The sequence below is a fragment of the Drosophila guanche genome, unplaced genomic scaffold, assembly GCF_900245975.1.
Source record: "Drosophila guanche unplaced genomic scaffold, DGUA_6, whole genome shotgun sequence".
Classification (NCBI taxonomy): Eukaryota; Metazoa; Arthropoda; class Insecta; order Diptera; family Drosophilidae; genus Drosophila; species Drosophila guanche.
This window is the reverse complement of record NW_022995745.1, coordinates 7,492,516-7,513,044: the sequence shown is the minus strand read 5'-3', so window position 1 is coordinate 7,513,044 and position 20,529 is coordinate 7,492,516. Positions and strand designations below refer to the sequence as shown.

General features: G+C 48.2%; 1 protein-coding gene across 1 annotated transcript; it reads right to left on the bottom strand.

The window, feature by feature from the left end:
• Positions 1 to 3,062: 3,062 nt before the first annotated feature.
• LOC117581218 lies at positions 3,063 to 14,379 on the bottom strand. Its single transcript, XM_034268196.1, has 6 exons — positions 14,230 to 14,379; positions 13,660 to 13,875; positions 8,582 to 11,751; positions 8,433 to 8,520; positions 6,684 to 6,768; positions 3,063 to 4,337 (listed from the first exon to the last, which is right to left on the bottom strand). The coding sequence occupies exons 3-6, from the start codon at positions 11,025 to 11,027 to the stop codon at positions 3,234 to 3,236; spliced, it is 3,723 nt and encodes a 1,240-aa protein (XP_034124087.1). The 5' UTR covers positions 11,028 to 11,751; positions 13,660 to 13,875; positions 14,230 to 14,379; the 3' UTR covers positions 3,063 to 3,233.
• Positions 14,380 to 20,529: the final 6,150 nt, after the last annotated feature.

Below are 20,529 nucleotides of genomic sequence, written 5' to 3'. Positions count from 1 at the left end.
CCGTGGCATAAATATTTTGATTGCCACCAAACGCCCCAGGGGGCGACCAAAAAACCAACGTCAGGCTCGAGCCATTGCGACATGGACAGGTCCAAAAATAGGCAAGGGCCCCGGCCCAAACGCCATTTGCCGCAAAAATGACAATTAAAAATAATTTGAAATGCAGACACCCCGAATAGCGCCAGTGGCCAGGAGCCAGCCAGAAGCCCATCAGAATCATAGACACCACCGACAGGAGCACAGGATGAGGATGAAGGCTCGAGAGTAGGAGCACCAGCAGCGCATTTCATTAAAATTTCAAGTCGACTCAACTTTCGAGCACACAGGAGGAGGACAGCACTTGACAACAAGAGCCACAAACACCAGCAGCAGCAGCAGCAGGAGCAGCACCATCATGTCCTCCTCCACTTACAGCACACCACACCACTCCATTCCGCTTCACTTTAGCCTCTCGTTGATGCCCTGCAGAATTAGTGAAAAAGTTAAAGCCACAGCTGAGCGAGAAGAGAACATGAGCTGCCCTGGAATTAAGTGTAGGCAGAACGGGCCGAAGGATACCCTCCGCTTCCAATTACAGCTGCCAAACACATGGAGGTCTGCGCATTAATATCTGTTCAAGTAAATCGTAGCACTCGTAATACTTGACGACCCACATTGCTGGCAGTCTGTCCTGGACTGCACATAGTTTTGGAGACTGCGGAGACTTGGAGACTTGTTCTCGACTTGACGTACATCGATTGGGACTGTACCAAAATTAAAAGTTCCACCCTTAAAAGAGGAAAACACTCAATCGCCGTACTTTTCCTTTGTGTGTATTTCCAGTTTTTGGTATTTTTGTTTTGGTTTTGTTTTTCTTAATATTGAATTTCATTTATATCGGTTTAATCCATCTAACGGTAGCCAACGCTCTCTCCCTCTCCCTCTCCCTTCCTCTTGCTACCTTTTGCCTTATACACGAGTCGCACTTAGTTGCCATTTCCATTTCCATTTCCATTCGATTCGATTCGTATTTTTTGTTTGAGTTTAATTTAATTTCTTTTCGTTTGGCTGAGTTTTCACACACATTTCAGTTTGAGTTAAGTTTTCTTTTTGTTTTTAATCATAACTTAAGGTTAAATAACAATCACATTTACTTATTCTTTTTTTTTTGTTGTTGTTTCTTTCGACCAAAAAAAAAATGCTGCCTTGTCCTAACGTTTCTATTTGATGTTCTTATTCATTTATAATATTCATAATATTTTCTTTTACTCATTGGCATTCTCTCTCAGCTCTTTTACATGCATGTAGCTATACATACATGCATGTAATTATACTTTCTTCTTTGTGTTTTTTTTCAGTGTTTGCTTTTTTGTTTGGTTAATTGTCAATAAAACAATTGGAACAAACTTAAACAACAAAATTGGTTAAACGCTAGCCGGGGATTATGTTCCAGCTGGAAATCTGGCCTCTGCTTACACACTCTACATTACATTACATTACATTATGTATGCGTGCATGTAGTGTATAATTCTTACTACTTACAAAATACATACGCGCCACTTGCAGTGCACGACATTTGGCTTCACTCTTCCCGACCATTCCCACCCATTCTTCAGCTCCGTCTAATATTTCTAGTTCTATTTTTGAAAGAGTTTTTCGAGTTTCGATCTATAATATCTGTTGGCCATAGTATATACCAATGTGTATAGTTGTTTGTGGTTTAATATTTATGTTGGGCAAATGCTAGATTGAAAAGTTTCTCCATTGTGGCTACGATAATTTACCAATTAATTGCTTACATCTACATATGTCGGTATGGTTGGTAAACATTGAACTGCTGCATCCCACACAAGGACAAAAAATATACACACACAATATATCGACTATAAGTAGAGCTAACTTTGGCTTTGCTTTTCTTTGTGTGTGTTTGGGGCTTGTGTTAAAAGGTTACATCGTAAGTACATCCACAAGTAAGTACTAGAAGTTATCTATTCTCCAGCCGCAATTGTGTAAATGGTTCGTTTTCTCTTCTCTCTGTTCTCTTTGTAAATTGTGTCTGTCGTTCGGTCATTTGGCCACTAAAGTTCGGCACATTTGATTCCATCAAGTGGGTTGGCTTTGGGCTTGGGCTAAACGATCTGCAAGTGCTCTGTGTCTAAAAAGGATTGAAAGGATCAACGCTAATGCAGCTACCAATACGTCAGACTGCCACTATAGCCACAAAATCTTTCCATTCATTTGGTTCATATTTCAGGGAGTTTAGAGTGCTCTGAACTTGTCTTTGAATTTACATTGAAAATGTTCTACTTGTTCCCCTAACGAGGAGCTTGGAAGTCGCTCCAATGTTCTTGGAGATCTCTGGACACCCAAGTCCCATGTGAACCCCCTTGAAACCAATTCATTGTAAGTGAGAGCCACTGCCCTCTGCCTACGCTACTACTCATTCAATTCCAACAAACTGAAATTCCTCCACGAATGATCTCCTGCGGACACAGAGCAACTCGCTTTAAAGTGTGCCACTAAATGTGTAAATAATTATGTACTAATTTCGCTACGACTGTGTTTCAATCCTTCATGGCTGGGCTGGCTGTGTGTTCGTAAATGATTAAAACTAATTAATTATGCTTTAAAACATACGAGCAATATGTAATTATTCTGCATAATTTCGTGTGGTTTTTGTGTGTTTATTTTTCCATTTGCCAGTTTTTAATTACCATTTTTTATCAGTTTTTTTTTTGTGTCGTTTTGCTTACATCGTAGATCGTATTTTCCGTATATTTCTGTTTGTATTTTCTTTATTTTCTATTTGTTTTTGGTTTTTGGTTTTGGGTTTTTATTTTAGTTAGACATTTAAATACGCTTTCTCCCCCCCATCAAAAAAGTTGAGAAGAGTTGGGCATGAAGGTGGATTTTTTGGTTTCTTTTTTTTTTTTTTTTTTTTTTTTTTTTTTTTTTTTTTTTTTTTTTTTTTTTTTTTTTTTTTTTTTTTTTTTTTTTTTTTTTTTTTTTTTTTTTTTTTTTTTTTTTTTTTTTTTTTTTTTTTTTTTTTTTTTTTTTTTTTTTTTTTTTTTTTTTTTTTTTTATATTGTATTTTGAATCCCATTTGGGGCTTTGGGCTTGTATTTCTAGTGGTTTCTTCTTACACCCTAGCTCTAGGAGTTCTGATGCGAAAAAAAAAGAAAGAAGAACTTTCGCTCCTCTCTGGGATGTGCATCTTCAGCTCTGGATCATGTTTTGCTCTTACCTGGCCTTTCTTAACTGCCATTTACATCGACGACCGCGGCCAGGGCATGATGGCCATTGGGCAGGCCATTGGTGGAGCCATAGATGGTGGAGCCGCCCGTGTTCGGGGACTGTGGCGTCTGTGGTGGCGAGGCGGGCGGCGTTAGTGTGGCCGGCGGCTCCTCGGCAACTCCAGCGGACACCTTGCTCATGCCGTTCCCATTACCATGTCCAGGGCTGATGAGGGCCTGCGATTTCAGGTCCTTCTCTGGCTCCTTCTTCTGCGGCTCTGCCTCGGCCAGCGGTGGTGGTGGCGGTGGGGGCAGCGAGTCCAACTGATTCGACTCCAGCAGCGAGAAATCATTCAGCTCCTTGATCTCCTCGGTGGATGGTGGTGCAGGCAGACTCATCAGGCTGTCGTAGGTGTTGTCGGGTTCCATTTCGGTGACGCTTTCTGGCTCCGGTTCCGGTTCCGGTTCGGCTTGCTGTTCCTCCTCCGGCTTGGCTTCTGTCTTCAGCTCGAGCTGCGGCTCTGGTTCTGGCTCTGGTTCAGGCTTGAGCTCCGCTTCCTTCTGCTGCTCTGAGTCTGCCGCCTCCTCGAGCTGCTCCTTTGGCTTGATGGTGGGCAGAATCGGTTGGGCTGTGGGGGAGCTGGTGGCATATCCGGACTGCTCGATGACATACAGCTCCTGGTTGCCGTAGGAGTAGCGCTTGTTGGAGTCGGTCGACGAGGTGGAGCTGAGATCCGACTGGGAGAGTCCTGTTTGTGCGAGATCGGCAGGGGCATCCTCCTGCTGTGGCCTGGCAGCCTCCTCCAGCAGCTGCTCCTCCGCCTCCTCGATGAGATGGAGCCCACCCGAGGTGGGATTGACCGGCGGCAAGATGGGATTGCTGAAATCGCTGGGTGGAGCATGGATCTGCACCTGTTCGTGGCTGGGCGGCAGACTCTGTTCGTCCAGGATGTGCAGTCCATTGGCCTGCTGCAGCTTCGTGTCGAAGGGCAGCTCGGTGGTCTCGAGCGCTGATCCGGGGATGTCTGCCGTCTGCTTGGAGTCGATGCCACGTGCCACTTCCACCACAAACACTCCATCCTTGTCCGTGTGCATCTTGGTCTCTCGCGCGTTTCTTGAGATGTCCTGCGAATGAGAGTGAGGATTGAATGGCTGCTGAAATGGTTGATGGTGGAGGTGGCAAACAAAAGAATGGCAATTGCATCAACAGCATGCAGTCAGGCTACAACAACACCAAGGAAGAGACAGACAGAGTTTGGAGTGGCGATGGAGATGCTGGTGGAGGTGGAAGGAAGTCAAAGTAGAAGGTGACAGAGCAGACAAATCGGGCGGCTGCCATGCGGAAAGTGTCGAAAATTTGCATTTGCATATGCTTGTGGCATGCTCACAGACTAAGCCTCACCCACCACCCACCGACATAAGGACACACACACACGCACACCACGCACACTCACAGACAGATGAATGAATATTTTGGGGCTGCTGGGAAGGAGCCGCCGGTGACAAATGGACGACACTGTTTGCCGTTGCCTCAGCATCAAAGCTGTCCAGCAGCATACAGCACATATGAGGACCCGCAGGACAATGCCAGGACAACACAGCTTAGATGAAAATGGGATCGGATTGGAAGACAGAGAGAGAGAGACATTCATGAGGGGGGAGGGAGGGCGAAACACTGATCAATGCAAGATAGCTGAAGGTGGGGCTCATGAGAGTGAGATTAGGAGGTGACAGACATGAGGAGACAAACAGGAGTAGTCCGGTTAGGGGAACAGCAAAAAGTACAACAAGTCGAAGGAAGAACAGAGAGGCAGAGGGACAGAGAGTGTTACACTGAAGGGCAGGCTTTGGTAGTGAATGAACCGCGATGAAGGAGCAGGCAGCACAGCAAGACAACAACAACAACAACAACAACAACAACAACAGCGACAACAATGAAGAACGAACGCGAGAGAGCAAGAGGGACAACCATTGTGGAGTGCATGTGGGAAAGGAGACAGAACAACACTTAGACAGGAGAGAATGAGGGAAACGACAATAACAGAGTGCAGACAGAGACACACAGAAGCAAACAACAAACAGAAAGAGACACAGAAAGAGAGAGAGAGAGAGAGAGAGAGAGAGGAATATGCAGCAAGAGAGTGTTGCTAGCTAATGGTACATCAGTCGGAGCTGGGAGCTTCGTGAGGGATTTTTGTTTATAAATTTTTTTTTTTTTTTTTTTTTTTAATCTAAAAGTTTACCCAGTCAGGAATGTCTGTATGCACTTGGCAGTGTTCTATGTCTACTTTGATAATTTAATCCGCAACTAATGGAAATTCAGTTTTATATATATATTTTTTTTTTTTTTTACTTCACTTCACTGCAGTCCAACCAAGACACCCAAAAACCAACAACAACTCTCAGCCACAACTTTGTGCTTCCTGTCAATCCAAGGAGAGAGAGAGAGAACAGAGACGACAACATATACATACGAGCACATGTGGTACAACGCACAACGAGGTCCTGTGTGAAACAGAGACGGACAACACATAGCAGACAGTGTGTGTGTGTGTGTGTGTGTGTGTGTGTGTGTGTGACAGCTGATCGATCAGCTGCTAACGAAGTGACATGACTTACGTGTCGCTCTTCGGTGACAACAATGAGATGATTATCTTTGAGCGTCATTTTGGTGACGGAGCCACAGGGCGCCATGATGACATCACTCCAGTCATCATCGGCACCAGCTTCATCGCTGCCCGTCGAGCCCCACATGTCTGGCATCTCGAATTGAAATTCTAGATGCTCCAGACCAGCGCCCAGTTGATGGCCCAAGCTGTTGGACTTTTCACTGTTCGTGGGCCGTGGAAACGAGCAGGAGGATGTGGTGGCGGTGTTCGATACGGATGCGAACGCGGACGCGCTCCCAGACGATGCTGAAGAAGTGGCCGAAAGCGTTGACTGCAAGGCAAAGGAGCAAAGGCCAAAGGCTCTCAGTGTGCATCGATTTCAGCACAGATATTCCAAAGAACGATAATTAGATGCAAATCATTTATTCTAACCACAGAGAGATTCGATGAACACAAAGTGAAATGCACTCTCTAGCCTCTCGCTTTCTCCACCCTTTCTCCTCCCACACACACAGAATACACACACAACCAAGCTCCGCCACACACACACAGGCATCGAGTGAAGCAATTTTATTTAATTTCGAACCAAAAGCGTTTAGTTTTTGGGTTCAGTTTCCATCTTTAAATTGAAATTTAGATTTAATGCTGGCCTCCGCTTTGGCTTAATCGTGGGGCAGCAATGAAATTGCCAGTGGAAATTCTTCCTGCTCTTGTTTCATTTTGTTGAGAGCCCTGGAAAAGTGCAAGGGGGTGGGGGGCAGGGAAGCCTGGGGTACTCGAGACTAAGTTTTGAGGCACTCGCTGATGGCACTTTGCGTTTAAATTTCAATTTTCAGCTACCACTCGCTGAGCGATGACTTACCTCATTCTTGGAGTCCGTGCCCTGCTCGCTGTCATCGCTATGGGCGCCGCAGAGTCCCTTCCTCGAGTTTTTGTTCAGCATGTAACTGCAAGAGAAGAGAGAGCGAGAGACAGTCAGTGTGGGTGGGCAGTGAGTGGAGGATTAACATTGTGTTGCCTACTTTGAGGCGGCATACACATGTTGCATACGCAAAACAAAATGTATATCAAATATTTGCACAGCTCTCTTGGATCTTGGCTGAGAGGCTGCCCCACATAATTCATATTAAGTTTTGCATTCAATTTCCGAGAGACGCGGTCGCCCATTGTGGTTGTCCTGGTTGCCCGCGTAATGCTATTGCCACTCAACGAACTTCAACTTGCCACACGCACAACTAATTTCTCGTCCCGTCTCGTCTCGAGAGTTTATTGTGCAATTTCCTACCTCACACACACACACGGGGGAGGCTGGTGTCCTGCTCAACCAGCAAAGAAATAAGGGAAATAAATTGTGTATTTCCTTTTTATTTAGACTTTGGCTCTTCGTCGCTGGCGCTTTTTCTTTTCTTTTTTCAGGGGCGTTGTGTTGGGGTCATTGACGATTGCTGGGCGGATAACAAACTGGCAAACGTTTGCGGCCAACATTTGGCGTTTTATGCGTTTTGTTCTGCGGCTTCAGGGGGATGGCAGCTGGGACTGTAGCACCTCGCTCTCTCTCTCTCTCTCTCTCTCTCTCTCTGGCAGCTTGTTAGCTTCTGGCTTTTACATCATCTGTGTCTGTGGTTGCGGATGTGGCTGCGCCAAGTGTGAGTGTGTGCGTGTGTCTGCGTGGCGACTTCCGTTTCCTGCGTTGATTTGTTGCTGCTTCATTTTCGGGGGTTCCGGGGCTCTAAACCTAAGCACACCCCAGGTCGCAGCCATTCTTTCCGCTACGCACTCACACATAAATATATTCTACATCCTTCGAAGTAGCTTCCTTCAAACCAATTCGCATTTAGTTGGTGTGCTCGGGATTTATGCTCCTCATGTTGGCTGCTAAAGGATGTGCGTGCCTGGCTCCTTCTGTAGTGTCCCCCCGCTGCCGTCACAGATTTGTCAATGTTTTGTTGCTGCTGCTGCTGCTGCTGTTCGCCTTCTGCTGTCTGTCTGTCTGTCTGTATGTCTGTCGCTGGCAATGCGAGAAATAAAATGCCACGGATGAAGCTGATAAATGCGATTTGCCACGCCTTTGCTGCAGCATACGGGTGAGCTGTGTGTGTGTGTGTGTGTCCCTGTGTGGTTACCGTTACTCTGGGGTTAGCTCTGTGGGTCAGGTGGCGGCAAATTGCTTTAAATTGAGTGCATTCTCCGGGCTCCCTCAAAAGTAGGCAACAAATTTGAGCAAAAACTCTGTCGGAATCCTTTCAACCGAACACCAAGAGAAGATGGATGTTGGGCGTGGCGGAGGTTAAGGAATTTCCCCAAGACTAGGACCCACATCCACAGCCGTCTAAGCTGGCACTTTGATGGCAATTCCTTGCAATTATTTTTGATTTGTGTAGCACATTGCTGTCTAAGCTGATTAGGCGCCACACGAAGTGTAACCAATTAGCCCCAGAGCAGAGAGTCAGAGACACTCAGAGACAGAAATCTACGCTCTACATTCTTGCACCACTCAATGCTTAAGTTACCATTTTCAAGTGCTGCCAAGTAGTAGCAAAAATTAAGAAGCAAATTTGTGTCTTTTCATCATTTCAAGCTCCGACTAACTGATAGTCCCCGAAATACTCACCGAATGGCACAGTACATGGAGATGAGCAGGCCCGAGGGTAGAACGACAATGATGAGACCCATGGAGACGGCAAACAGATTGAGATAGCCTGCAGAAATGAAAGACACAATAAAGCACATCCATCCATCCAGTTTCTGGTTGCTACTCACTCTCAAAGTCATCGAGCGTGTCATCGGATAGGGCTGTGGCATTGCCCAGTGCCTGGAGGCTGCCAGCGCCGCTGGAGAGGAGCGGTGCCATGGCCGAGACGCTGCCAGAGCCAGACTCGCCAGCCGAGCCGTTCTCATTGTGCTGCAGCAGAGTGGCATTCACCAGCTCCGCCATGGGCAGCTGTTCGCGGTGCAGATGACTGGCAGGCGAGTGGCGGGGCAGGTGATCCTGGCCGTGATTCGGGGCGTCGCCATCCTGCAGCTGACGATGGGCTGGGCTGTCGAAGGGATAGGAGCCCTCAACGCCATCGAAGCCGCCGCCTGCGCCATCATCGATGAGGTCGCCGCCATACTGGATGGAGCTCTCGATCACATCCGGATCACTGTCGACGCCAATGCCGATGCTGTTGCTCTGAATGTCATTCTCGTAGATGCCCATTCCGCCCAGCTCCCCAGGCATGTAGTCGATCTCCTTCAGCTCGATCTGCGGTGGCAGCTCCCCGATCACGGGCACACCAATCGCCAGATCGGGCAGCACGGCCGGCTGAATGATGATGTCCGACTGGGGTGAGTGGCTGAGCGGCGCCTGTGTGCTGCTGGCACTCTGCGGCTGCTGCTCCACCTCGATCACCGACTCGCCTACATAGGTGACGTCCAGCGGTGGTGCTCCATCGCCGCTACTCGGACCCGTGCTGCGGAAGATCTTCAATGCGTCGGCGGTGTTGTGCACAGGCGAGAGAATGATGTCCTCCTCGTAGCGAGGTGTTGCCAGGGAGGATCGCTGCTGCTGCTGCTGCTGCTGCTGCTGTTGCTGCTGATCCATCACGTAGCTGGCCGGGAAGAACTGATTCTCCAGCTGGAACTTGCGCTGCTGCTGATCGCTGGCAGGGGTGCCCGTGGGCAGGGACTCGCCCACCTTTACCTCCGTGTTGGATATGTAAAAGATCGTGTCTGAGTCGCGATCGATGCTGGGCTTGCGCGGTGGCGGCGGTGGTGGCGGTGGCGGTGGCCGTGGCACACCCTCGCCCTCTTTCAGATCCGCCATGAAGAGCTCATCCGCATCCTGGAGCTGGGGCGGTCGCACCGCGGGCGGAGGATTGGCCACCGCATCCGAACGGAAGGTGAATATCGGATTGATGTGCTCGCCACTCGATGAACTCTCCGTGCTGCTGTTGTCCCCGTTGCCGTTGTCGATGATCTCCACGACGAGAATCTCGTCGCTGGGCTTGCTCGGCTTCAGCTGCGGCTGGCGGTACGAGAACTCCAGATCCTCGCTCTCGCTGCCAAACGCCTCGGACACATTGATGTGGATCTCGATGGCCGCTGGCTCGGGCTTGCCCAGCAGCGAGCCACTCGAGGCGGGCTGAGTGGAGACATCGGCTCGATCGATCACATACTGCGTGAAGCGCTCCTGGGGCGGGCCCACTGGTGGTCGCGGTGGTCGCGGTGGCCGGGTGGTGCCCGACTCCACTGGCGGCGGATAGTAGCCCTCGTTGTCGCGGAAGTTCGTGGAAGCCACAATCGAGTCCACTGTGGAGTCATACACCTCGATCTGTATGTCCGAGATCTTGGATTCGGTGCGCGGTGGCGCTGGGCCCGACAGCTCCGGGCCACTGCTCAGGGGCAGGCGGGTGGTGCTCGTCAACGGCTCTGGCACCTGGAAAACAGTGCTCGAAAGCACCGAAATCGAGGCTGAATCGGGTGTGGCTGTGGTGGTGCTGCTGCTGCTGCTGCTCTCTGTTCTCTCTGTCTGCTGCTCGAGCAGCGACGTTGGGGCCAGGATCTCCACGAGGCGTCCGTTGCGCAGCTGCGACTCGATCGATGCCACGTGCAGGTGGTTCGGCGCCTGCGGCTTCTTCAGCGGATGCACCGCAGCAAATGTTTTCTCACCCATGAATATCGGACCCAGGTATCCATTGTGCACGGGCAGCAGAGGCTTGGTTGTGCCCGGGCTGCTGCCTGTTGGTATTGGAATCCTTTCCATTTCCGATTCAATTGCAGTTGTGGCCGTTGTTGTTGTTATGGTGGTTCTGGTGGTTCTGGTGGTGCTGCTGGCTCGGGTTCTTGTTTCCACGGTGGGTGAAGTGGTTGCTGCTGGTGGTGTGGGGAAATGTTGCTGCTGCAGCTGCTTCTTTCTTGTCAACTTGAGGCCATCGTGTCCACTGTTCATGGGCGGGGCCTCTGTGTGCTCCAAGTCGAGCAGCTGCACCACCGCCTGTGGTGGCTGTATTAGGTGGTCATCGCTCTCGGCTTTTGTTGGTGGTTCTCTTTCGGTTGTTGCATTGCCCGCAAGTGGTGTCTTGGTGGTGCCACTGGCTGGTGGTGGTTTGGTGTTTCCTGGCGCTGCTCTGCTACTGAGGACGGTTGTGGCCAGCAGTAGCAACACCCACAGGGTGCTACACTGAGTGCCACGCCCTCTGCTGCCGCTGCCCAGTGCAGTTGACATGCTGCTGCGGTTACCGCGAACTCTTCTGCTGCTGCTTCTGGCTTCTGCTTGCACTGCTTATCCAACTGCTTTTCGTACTGCTTCTCCCACTGCTTATTTTGCACTCTTCGCTGCTGCTGCTGCTGCTGCTGCTGCTGCTTCTTCCTGTCTTGTTTTGTTATGTAAATTTAGTTTTGAGTTTGCTTTGCTGGTGAAAATCTGTTGGCTCTTCTTGCCTTTGGCACTTAATTTTCCCTTTCGCTCTGCTTGCTGTAGCTGTAGCTGCTGCTGCTGTTGTTGTTGGCACTTGGCATTGTGTTGTGGCTCTTGAGGCTGACTGGCATCATCATCATCATCTTGAGCATCTTCTCTGCCATCAGTGAGCGTGCGCGTGCCCCTCCCGCAAGCGTCGCTGCAGCTGTTGCTGGTTTCGCTCAATTGCTCTGTCGCCGCTGCAGCGCCGCGTCGCTGTCGCTTGAACAGTTACTGGGTGCGGTGCTGCTCTTCTGCTGCCCTGGGGCTAGCGCCAGCCTCGTTGTCTTTTTTTGGCTTACAAATATCTTGTTCTCCTCCTACGCCTCCTTCGTGAAGCTCTGCCCTCCCCTCTCTCTGTTGCTCTTGGCACTTAATGGGAGGCGAATGTTGACGATGACTGCTTGCAGTCTCTGCTGCTGCTGCTTAGTCGTCCACAGAGTCTGATCAGACTTTGCTTCCTTTGCGCTTCAGCAACTGCCGGAGTTCCGCCCTAGAGTAAAAACGAGATTTAAAACAACGGAATACTTATGTATGCTTCAAAACAACAAACAAACAAATCTTATACAAAACCTACAAGTAGCAGCCGCGTAGCTGCGAAGACCGAAGAGCACTTAGAACTAATTCCTTAAACAGTCAACAACTTTTTGGCAGACGGATCAGCCTTAACCACAAAAATGCACTCCATAGTAGCAGACGCGCTGTGCATAGAATGCGATCTCGGGCAGCGCAGTCGACGCACACACAGCGCAACAGCTTCGTGTGGCTTCGGCTTATGTGGCCTATTCACAATTGATCGTCTGCGCGCAGCGGCAGAGAAGCAAGAAACGTTTTCGACTTCGTCTCTGTGCTTTGTTGTTTGTGCATACACAAGCGCATTGAAACTTGTGAGTGGCAGCGTGACGACCCCCCCGCTTAACAGTAACTAAAACTAACTGTAAGGAACAACTAAAACTGCGTTAAATGTAATTTAATAAGCAGTCTCCAATGGGTGAAGAATAAAACAAGAGAACAGAACGTAAACACAAGGAAAACAACTGAAGAATGGCAGAATAAAACATTTGAAATGCAAACACAAATAATGGGGAAGAAAAAACAGTCAAGAAAAGGAAATTCCTTGGGAACTCTTTGCTTTTTTAATGCAAATGTCCTCTTTTGCAGCTCTCGTTTCAAATTTCACGGGGAAAATAAAGAAAGTGAAACAAATACTTAAGCCTTTCGATTGTAGGACGTGTTCCATTTATTGCCATTAAAAACTTGGACCAAATATGAAAATATTCCTAAAAATGTGCAGTATTCAGAGTGCAAACTTGATCTAGTGAAACTTCCTACACATTTATGTGTCTACCGTGGCCGACCGAAGAAACTTTCCTGACATTCCTCTCGGGACTCCTCCCCTGCCATCCATTAATTCATTGAGATGTCGGAAGGTGTCACTGTGCCACTCTGTTGGCCAGTCGGACACATGAATCCATTTGGACTTTCTCAGATCCTCCCCCGTTCCCGTCCAACTGCCTTGGCCAGAGAAATATGCAACGAGCAGGGAGGTAAAGGAATTCCTCAGTTCGTCATCCTTTGAACTGGTTTTTAGGCTGCGGCTGCCTGGCCATGCAAATTAAATATAAAGCCTACAAAATGATTCGATTTCACAGCCCCCGAACCTGACCGACCCCAAAGAACCCCAAGCCAAGGAAAAGGTTCGCCAAAGGAAAAATGGGGAAAACCACAAGCAGGCGCCAGGCACAGGCACAGACACAGACACAGACACAGGCATAAAGGCTTTCTCATTCTCTCATCATCACGGTCATCGTCGACATCAACGGCCACATAACAACTTGCTTATCACTCACTCGGCTCCAAGACCCCGACCCCAGACCCCAGAACCCAGAGCCCAACCGCCCATCAACCGCTCAATCTGCTGCTCCCCGCCTCACCCTTTGCACTCAGCCAACTATTGAAAACAGAACATCAAAGACAGCGGCGGGTGCGAGGATAGAGTAAAATATACACAAAAGGGAAAAAGGCCAAACAATAATAAAGATTATGATAACTAGGGGGGCATAACGATGCGAAAAGGGTAAGAAAGGATACCAACATTTATCTACATGGATGTATAACTACATCATACATCTCCTTGCAACGGAGAGCTCCATCTCTCTCGTATTAGAATTCCAGTTCAAAGTACTCAAAGCACGGATTTGACGGCATAAATGAATCTTAATATCATCGTTGCATAAGTTGAAGTGTACCGAAAACAACTAGGAGCAACTGGAGGAGAGAGCTGCAAGCAATGGGGTCACAGGTCACATTTCCATGCATCAAGCTCTTGTTAAAAGTTTGCCATCATTCATTATCTGGGTTCTAAAACATTGAATCGCTTTTTATGGTATACTCGACTTACCGCCGGCGAATCCGTTGGCTGCTTCCGCTTGCCCCGCAAGGTAATCCACGGGTCCTTGCAGAGCTCTAGGGCCCGGCCACCTGCCCTTTTTTTTAACTTTTTGTCACCTTCGCACAGGCTTTTGTGGCTTTTTGTTATGCCTTTTGCTTATTATGCTTTTTCGCACAAAATTCGATTGTTTTTGGATTGTTTCTCGCACGGACACACTGGAAAAAACTGGACACAACAACAAAAACAAAAGAAAAACAATCAGCGACAACACAACAAACACAAAAAAGCACTAAAAGAAGCCGAATCGCGGACACGCAGCATAACGGTAATTGTTTTGATGCGGCAACAATAACAGAAGCAACGGCCACAAGCAGTGGGAGAGGGAGAGGCAGAGCAGAGAGCAGAGCCGCCCCAAGACAAAAGTCGCATGAGAAACGCGCCAAAATGTAAGCAAATTAATCCTCAGTTGGGACTCGTTCGGTTCTGCTATTGTCCTAGGCCCGCCGTTACCCCCGCTTCCCCCTTCCCACACCACGCACGCTGCGGCATAAGGTGCGATATGGAAGGAGATGGACTGACCCACAACTCCTCTGCTATCCTTTATCACGCTGCCTCTTTGGGTGCTGTTCTCGGTGTATGCTGCTGCTGCTGCTGCTGCTGTTGCTGCCGCTGCTGCGTCCTGTAGCTCCGAAAACCGCACGAAAACTGCGCAAAAATCAAAGCATCCTTTGCCTAAAAGGACTCACGAACCTCCCAACGAACCTGACTCGACACGAGCATTCAAAATTTGCGCGCGCTCTTTTCCTGAACAAACGCGAGGAATGTTGCGCATGTTGCGCATGTTGCGCATGTTGCTGGCAAGCCATCGGCAGGGTGTGTTCGCACAACGAGGTGGTCGGTCCTCACGGTGTGTGCAATTAATACTTATTTAAAATTATCTTAAATGTTGTTGTATTTTTGATACATTCCTACCCCGAAAATAACTCGCAAGCAAACAAATATTTATTGCTGTTGCTGCTGTGTTGCATACCGACACCTCGTTGTCCGTCGTATACGCAATTTACCGTTTGCAACATTTAAGGTGTAACCAGCCAGCCACCCCTTCCACTCTTTAACCACCGCATAGAGAGTGAAAAAATCAACAGCCGAGAGCGAGCTGAGCCGAAGTTGAGAGCAAAGCGAGCGCAGTGCTCCAATCCAGTGATGAGCATCCTGCGTGCAGTGCTGGCGTTTCAGATTATTTTAGCCGTTTCTTAAGTTATAGCTGATTTTTCAGCCATTTTTGGCTTATTTTACTTGCAAATCTAGCTTTCAGTGACTCGGCAGCACCACGCGCGGCTTGCATGTAAGCGCAAGGTATAAATATATAAGGTATGCACAGCTCAGCGCACGCCATTCTCTTGAGTGTCACTTTGGGCAGCATTTTTCACCTGTAACATAACGAGTAACCACTATTGGCACACTACATAGCCCTATAAATTCTAATTGTAATTATCCAAAATTATAATGGAAAACTCAAACAAAATTTGGTTGCACCTCATACATTTTTGTGCCATGGACTGGCTACAGTGCTGCTCAATGCTGAAGTGGAGACTCGTTTGGAGACTTTTCCACGCGGTTTGTGTCTTGACTGAGCTCCAACATTTGACTGCAGCTTATGGAGTTTTTCAGTTAACAAAAGCTTTTGTGGTGCAACTTTCATGAACTTAACTTAAAAAGCTTTTAAATATAGCTTTGGAGCAAAATAAATGTGCAAATAGGCTGATAAATGATAAAAATCCAGCTAAAAGCCCATTAATATGGGACTGAGACAGCTCTTGAAAGCATTCTACCTGCGATGCCTAACTCCGAACTCCTAAGACAAGACAAGCAAAAATAACATTTCTGCAGCCCATTCACACTCGACAATTTCTTCTAATGAAACACCCACAAATGTGACGGTGAAAGCGCACAGCACAAGAGAGAGAAATAAAAGTGTAAATAAATAAAACATTATTCGGGCGTGGAGATGATTCACGGGCCGAACAATTTGCACTCAAAAATGGTGACTGCCTGCCACAGCGGGAATACATTTTGGGGAAATGAACACTTTTTTCAGCCTGTTCTGCTCAGCTCGTGCAACACGCACGATAATGCCCATAAATAATTTGCCATTTGATTATGTAAAACTGGCTGCTTGCCCGGTTGACTGTCGTCTCCTACACGTCCTCCCTGTCCGCCTTCGCCTCTGCCTCTGCCTCTGCCTCTGCCTCTGCCTTGCTCACTTATTTGTCTACGCTGTGGAATTCGAGGCAGGTCGCTCCCCTCCGGGCGACACTCCCAAATGCCTTCGTTCACGTTTCGTCTCCCGTTTGGACATTGAATGTCTCAAGACAAGACACAGGCTGCCAGGCACCGTTCGGCTTTGGGCATCTGTCAACTCTTTGACCATCTCTCTGTGTGTCTCTCGTTTTGTATCCCCCTTTCGTGAGTGACTGCTCTGCCTGCGGCATACACTGCCAGCAATTCGGCATTTGCATTTGTGACCCAAAGTGCAGCCACAAAATGTACGGCAAATAAAAGTCTCTAAAAGTGTCGGGTATCTCCCTCGCAGGCTGCCACTCCCACTCGTGGGAGCTAGAGAACTTAATTGAATCTCCCCTCTGTCGGTGCCTGGCCATTGAGCACATTTCAATTGCTGACCTCAAAGCGTTTCGTTTGGCTCTTTGTGAGTTTCTTGCCTTGTGTGTGTGTGGCTGGTACTCACCTCCGTGGGGCACGCTTTCTTCATCGCGTCGAGGCCGCTGGCATTTATCGAGCCTAGCGGACCTCCCTTTGACTTTGGCTACTTCGGGGTAGATTCTGCGAGCTTGTTGCTGTTGCATTTCTAGCGGTTCAGCCTTGGGCAGCAACAGGCAGCAACCTGCAGCTCCCCCTTTTGGCTGGCGACAACTTGACTTGATTTATATGCGTGCCGCGCATGCCGCACCGAAACCGTTTGCTGGCCACAAAACACTTGCCAATTGGCTAAACAGTTAGCCACTCCTCCAGGACTGCGACTGGCATTCCGAGATCAAATCAAAACAGTTACAAAACAGTCTCAGTGCCAGCTGAGAGTTATGGACATGGCTTTGGCCACACACATTAGCACTGCTTCGCCACTGCTTGGGCACTGCTTGGGCACTGCTTGGAACTCGTTCGCTGTTCGTCTTCTCAGATCTCCAGATCTCCAGATCTTATGCAACCTCATCTGAGGCAGTATTTTATGCTGCTTTTATGCATGAGAAATATTTTGGGTTCGGGTTGAGGAATGATAACAAAACTTTCGCATTTTGTTGTCGTTTTGGGATGCAGGTTGAAATCTGTTAACTGATTCACATGTCCGAGGAGCGGACTGCGGACTGCGGACTGCGGGTTGGGGCGTGGCCAATTGAATCATCAATGAGTGCGAAAGCATTTCACTTTCGCTCGCCGCCTGCAAGCGCTTTCTTTTGAGTCATCCCCTGCATGGACTCTCCACTCTCCACTCTCCACTCTCCACTCTCCCCCCCAGTCCGAGTTGCTTCTTTATGACTCCATTTATGTGGGTGACGATTGCAACATCATCTTCGCGCGGCCTGAGACAAAGGCCCAGCACTGTTTCGGTTTCGTTTTCAGTTTCAGTTTCGATTTCTGTTTTTTGTTTTTTGTTTGTGTTTCATCATCAGTCCCTCCCCCGTGTGTCCCTCTGTGCCGAGTGACATCCATCACAACAATTAATGTGCATTATTGTGGAGAAAGAGAGAGAGAGAGAGAGAGAGAGAGGCAGTCTTTATTTTTATTTGTTACAGTAGAAATTGTTAAGCAAATATTTAGCTTGTTGCCGAAACCTGTCGTGAAATTGGGAAAATTGTTTGCGCAGTTGCTGCCGTTTCGGGGCAGGAAAGTCCACTGGCAGTTCGAATGACCGAAGATCGTTGTACACTGCCTGGCAGCAACTTGTGGCAACTTGCAGCATGAGTCGTGCTACCCCACGCGGAAAGCGTAATCGAAACTTTCTTTCAGCCGTTGCTCGATGCTGCCACAGTCAGTCACGTTCCTTGGCCGCTGCCCTGAATCGAGGCCCATTTTTGGTGGGCTAGGGGAGGGGAGGGGAGGTGCGGTCTCTGTGTGGTCAGGTCGAGGCCTCTGTGCCCAGAAATCATAATTTGCTAATACATTTCCATGCCCAAGGTGAAAGTTTTGCTGGCTCAAGTTTGTGTTCTAAGTCGTTCGATTGCTGTGCAGATTGAGGGCTGCTAAACTTTCGGCTACAAAATTTCACTCTCGTTTTCTGTTTCAGACAACAAACTGCAACTTCAGCTTCAGCTTCAACTTCAACTTCAGCTGCGTCTTGAACAAAAGTTGAGGCGCGCACAAAACTTGTTTCCACAGAGAAACGAGACGTAGAGGCAGATAATTTCACTTTTATTAAGTAATTTGGAGGCACAAGACTCGCCGCCAAGTGACACTTGGCACTGCCAGATGCCCAGCAACAATTAAGAAAGTAAATCGAGGAATGCCTCAGAGATTTATGTGCGCTGATAGCAACAAATTCGAGAACGTACGAAACTTTCTTGACTGCTGCACATTTGGCACAGACTTCAATCAAAGCTGATGAGATGAGATGAGAGTGGAGCCATTAGGCAGGCAGAGGCAGTCAGGCAATCTGATAACAATCTGTCGTGGCAGCCGCTCAAATGAACCAATTTCAGGGCAGACTTCATTTCTGTGTCTCTCCGCAGAGTTCTCAGCGCTCCGATCAAAGTCAACTCTCGATTTTGCCGCACACTTTCACTGCAGCTCAGGGTAGGCCCTTTCGCTTCAAAGTTCCTTCTAAGGAAAGTGCGAGCTGGCAGGCCTTACCTTTGGCATTGCTTTTCCTGCCCATCCCCGAATGTGCCATGTCAGTTCTGTAGCTCAGGTTTCGTGCAGCTGGCTGACCTTGCTGCCAGAACTGCTGCCATCTCCAAGTGCAGCGCTTTCACGCTGCTGCTGCAGGCAGCCAAAGTTAAAGCCAAATCCAAATCCAAGTCGAGGCCCGATTTCGGCTGCACTGCACTGCACTTTCAGGCCAATCGTCACACGTCTCGATTCGCTGACAACCTGCAATCCTCCAGCCAGCAACTAATCATAATTTCAGTCAATTTAGCAACCAGCGACAAGTGTTTTTTCGAGACTCTTTTCTGTGTGCTGCTGCAGTGACTTTCTCCCGACCTCGTTCAGCTCGATTCCCATTCCCATTCCCATTCCCATTCCTAAAATAAATGATTGACCCAGAAGTCTTAGCTGGACTTGGCTGGGTCTCCGACCAGGTCTATTGACCTCCCAAAACAGTCACAAACAGTCAGAAATTGAATATGGTTTTTAGAAACTTTTCGGCACGGCCATAATCAGAAGTCGGGATGGGAAATGTATTTGCATATTTCTCGAGCGCGCTCTCTTCGGGCCAGCAAGCAGCGGGGAAGAAACTCAGCTTGGAATGCGTTAATTGGCCGGGCAGGCAGCCAGCCAACTGAGCAAACAGTTAGCCAACTGAGCTCCGATTCGGGTTCTGTTTCTGTTTCTGTTTCTGTTTCTGTTTCAGGTGTTGTCAGCCAATATTTCACCTGCCACTGCCGCATGCCACGCTCGCTGATGGGCAACGCTTAGCAGCCTAACGAGGCGTCACTTTTGCCCCCCCAAAAAAAATTGAAACACAAAACAGCAGCAACAACAAGGGCCAGACAGTTGCTGATCGAAAGTGAAGACCCACAAAGCCATTCAATAAAAGGCCACAGCCAGAGCCAAAACCATAAAAGAATTGTTGGAAGAATTTCTAAATGAAATTGGACATACACTTTGCGAGGGGCATGCCACATTTCACATTGATTATGTGATATGCTCAAGAAAAAAAACATCAAAATTGGTTCAACGAGCTGCTAAAAGTATTACAAGTAATACGAAAACAAATCAAAAGTCTTCTTCGCTGGATATTCTCACACTGAGACATAAGAAAAGTCGCAAGAAATGGCACACAATTTTAAGGAACTTTTACTTCAATGAACTAAATTTATTTCAACATTTTACACTTGTAATTTCGTGCCACAAAGCACCGAAAATTCCCCCCTCGAAAGAGCATGCAAAAGTCGCTGCTCTTGGGCTCTCGGCTCTCCAGTGGTTGCGGCTCGTTCTCTTCATTAAATTATCATTATCAAAATGAAAGTTTTGAGTTTTGAGTTTTGAGCTCTGTGTTTTTCTTCAGTGGCGTTGGCCATTGTGCGTGCAGTGGCCAATGGGCACGTAACGTGTGGGGCCATCAATAAAATTGTCAAATTGGCAAACTGAACGGAGCGGAGCGGAGCTGCCGCCGCGTGCTTAGAATATTTTTAATGAGAAATTTGAACTTTTATTTTGCGCGGGCGCGACGTTTGTGGCATAAATAAATGCAAATTTCTCTCTCTCTGTGTGAGCAACAAAGAACTCTGGCAACGAACTTGGCTAGGAATGATTAGGGCCAAGCCAGGCCACGGGTCAGCCAGCAGTTCGCACTTCGCCACATATTTTTTGTCTCTAGCATTTAAGCTTTAAGCAAAGATCTGCGGGGTATTTTCTAGTCCAAATGAGAGCTGTACGGTTGCTCCATTGAGGTGACACAACTTGTCCAGCGACCTGATCTACTTGAGCCAGAGAGGAGTCTGCCCTCTGTGCTGGCTGCTGGCTGCTGCCTCAATTGCTTTATTTTTCATTTGGTTTTTGTCTTTGTTTCTGCAATGTTTATAGTTGTTGCTGTCACACAGTGCTGTGGCTTATGTAAGCTCTAAATTCTCTCTCTCTCTCTCTGTGTGCTCCACTCTGGACATCCAATTCCAGTCGGGCGCTGCGTCTGTTGTTGCATTCATC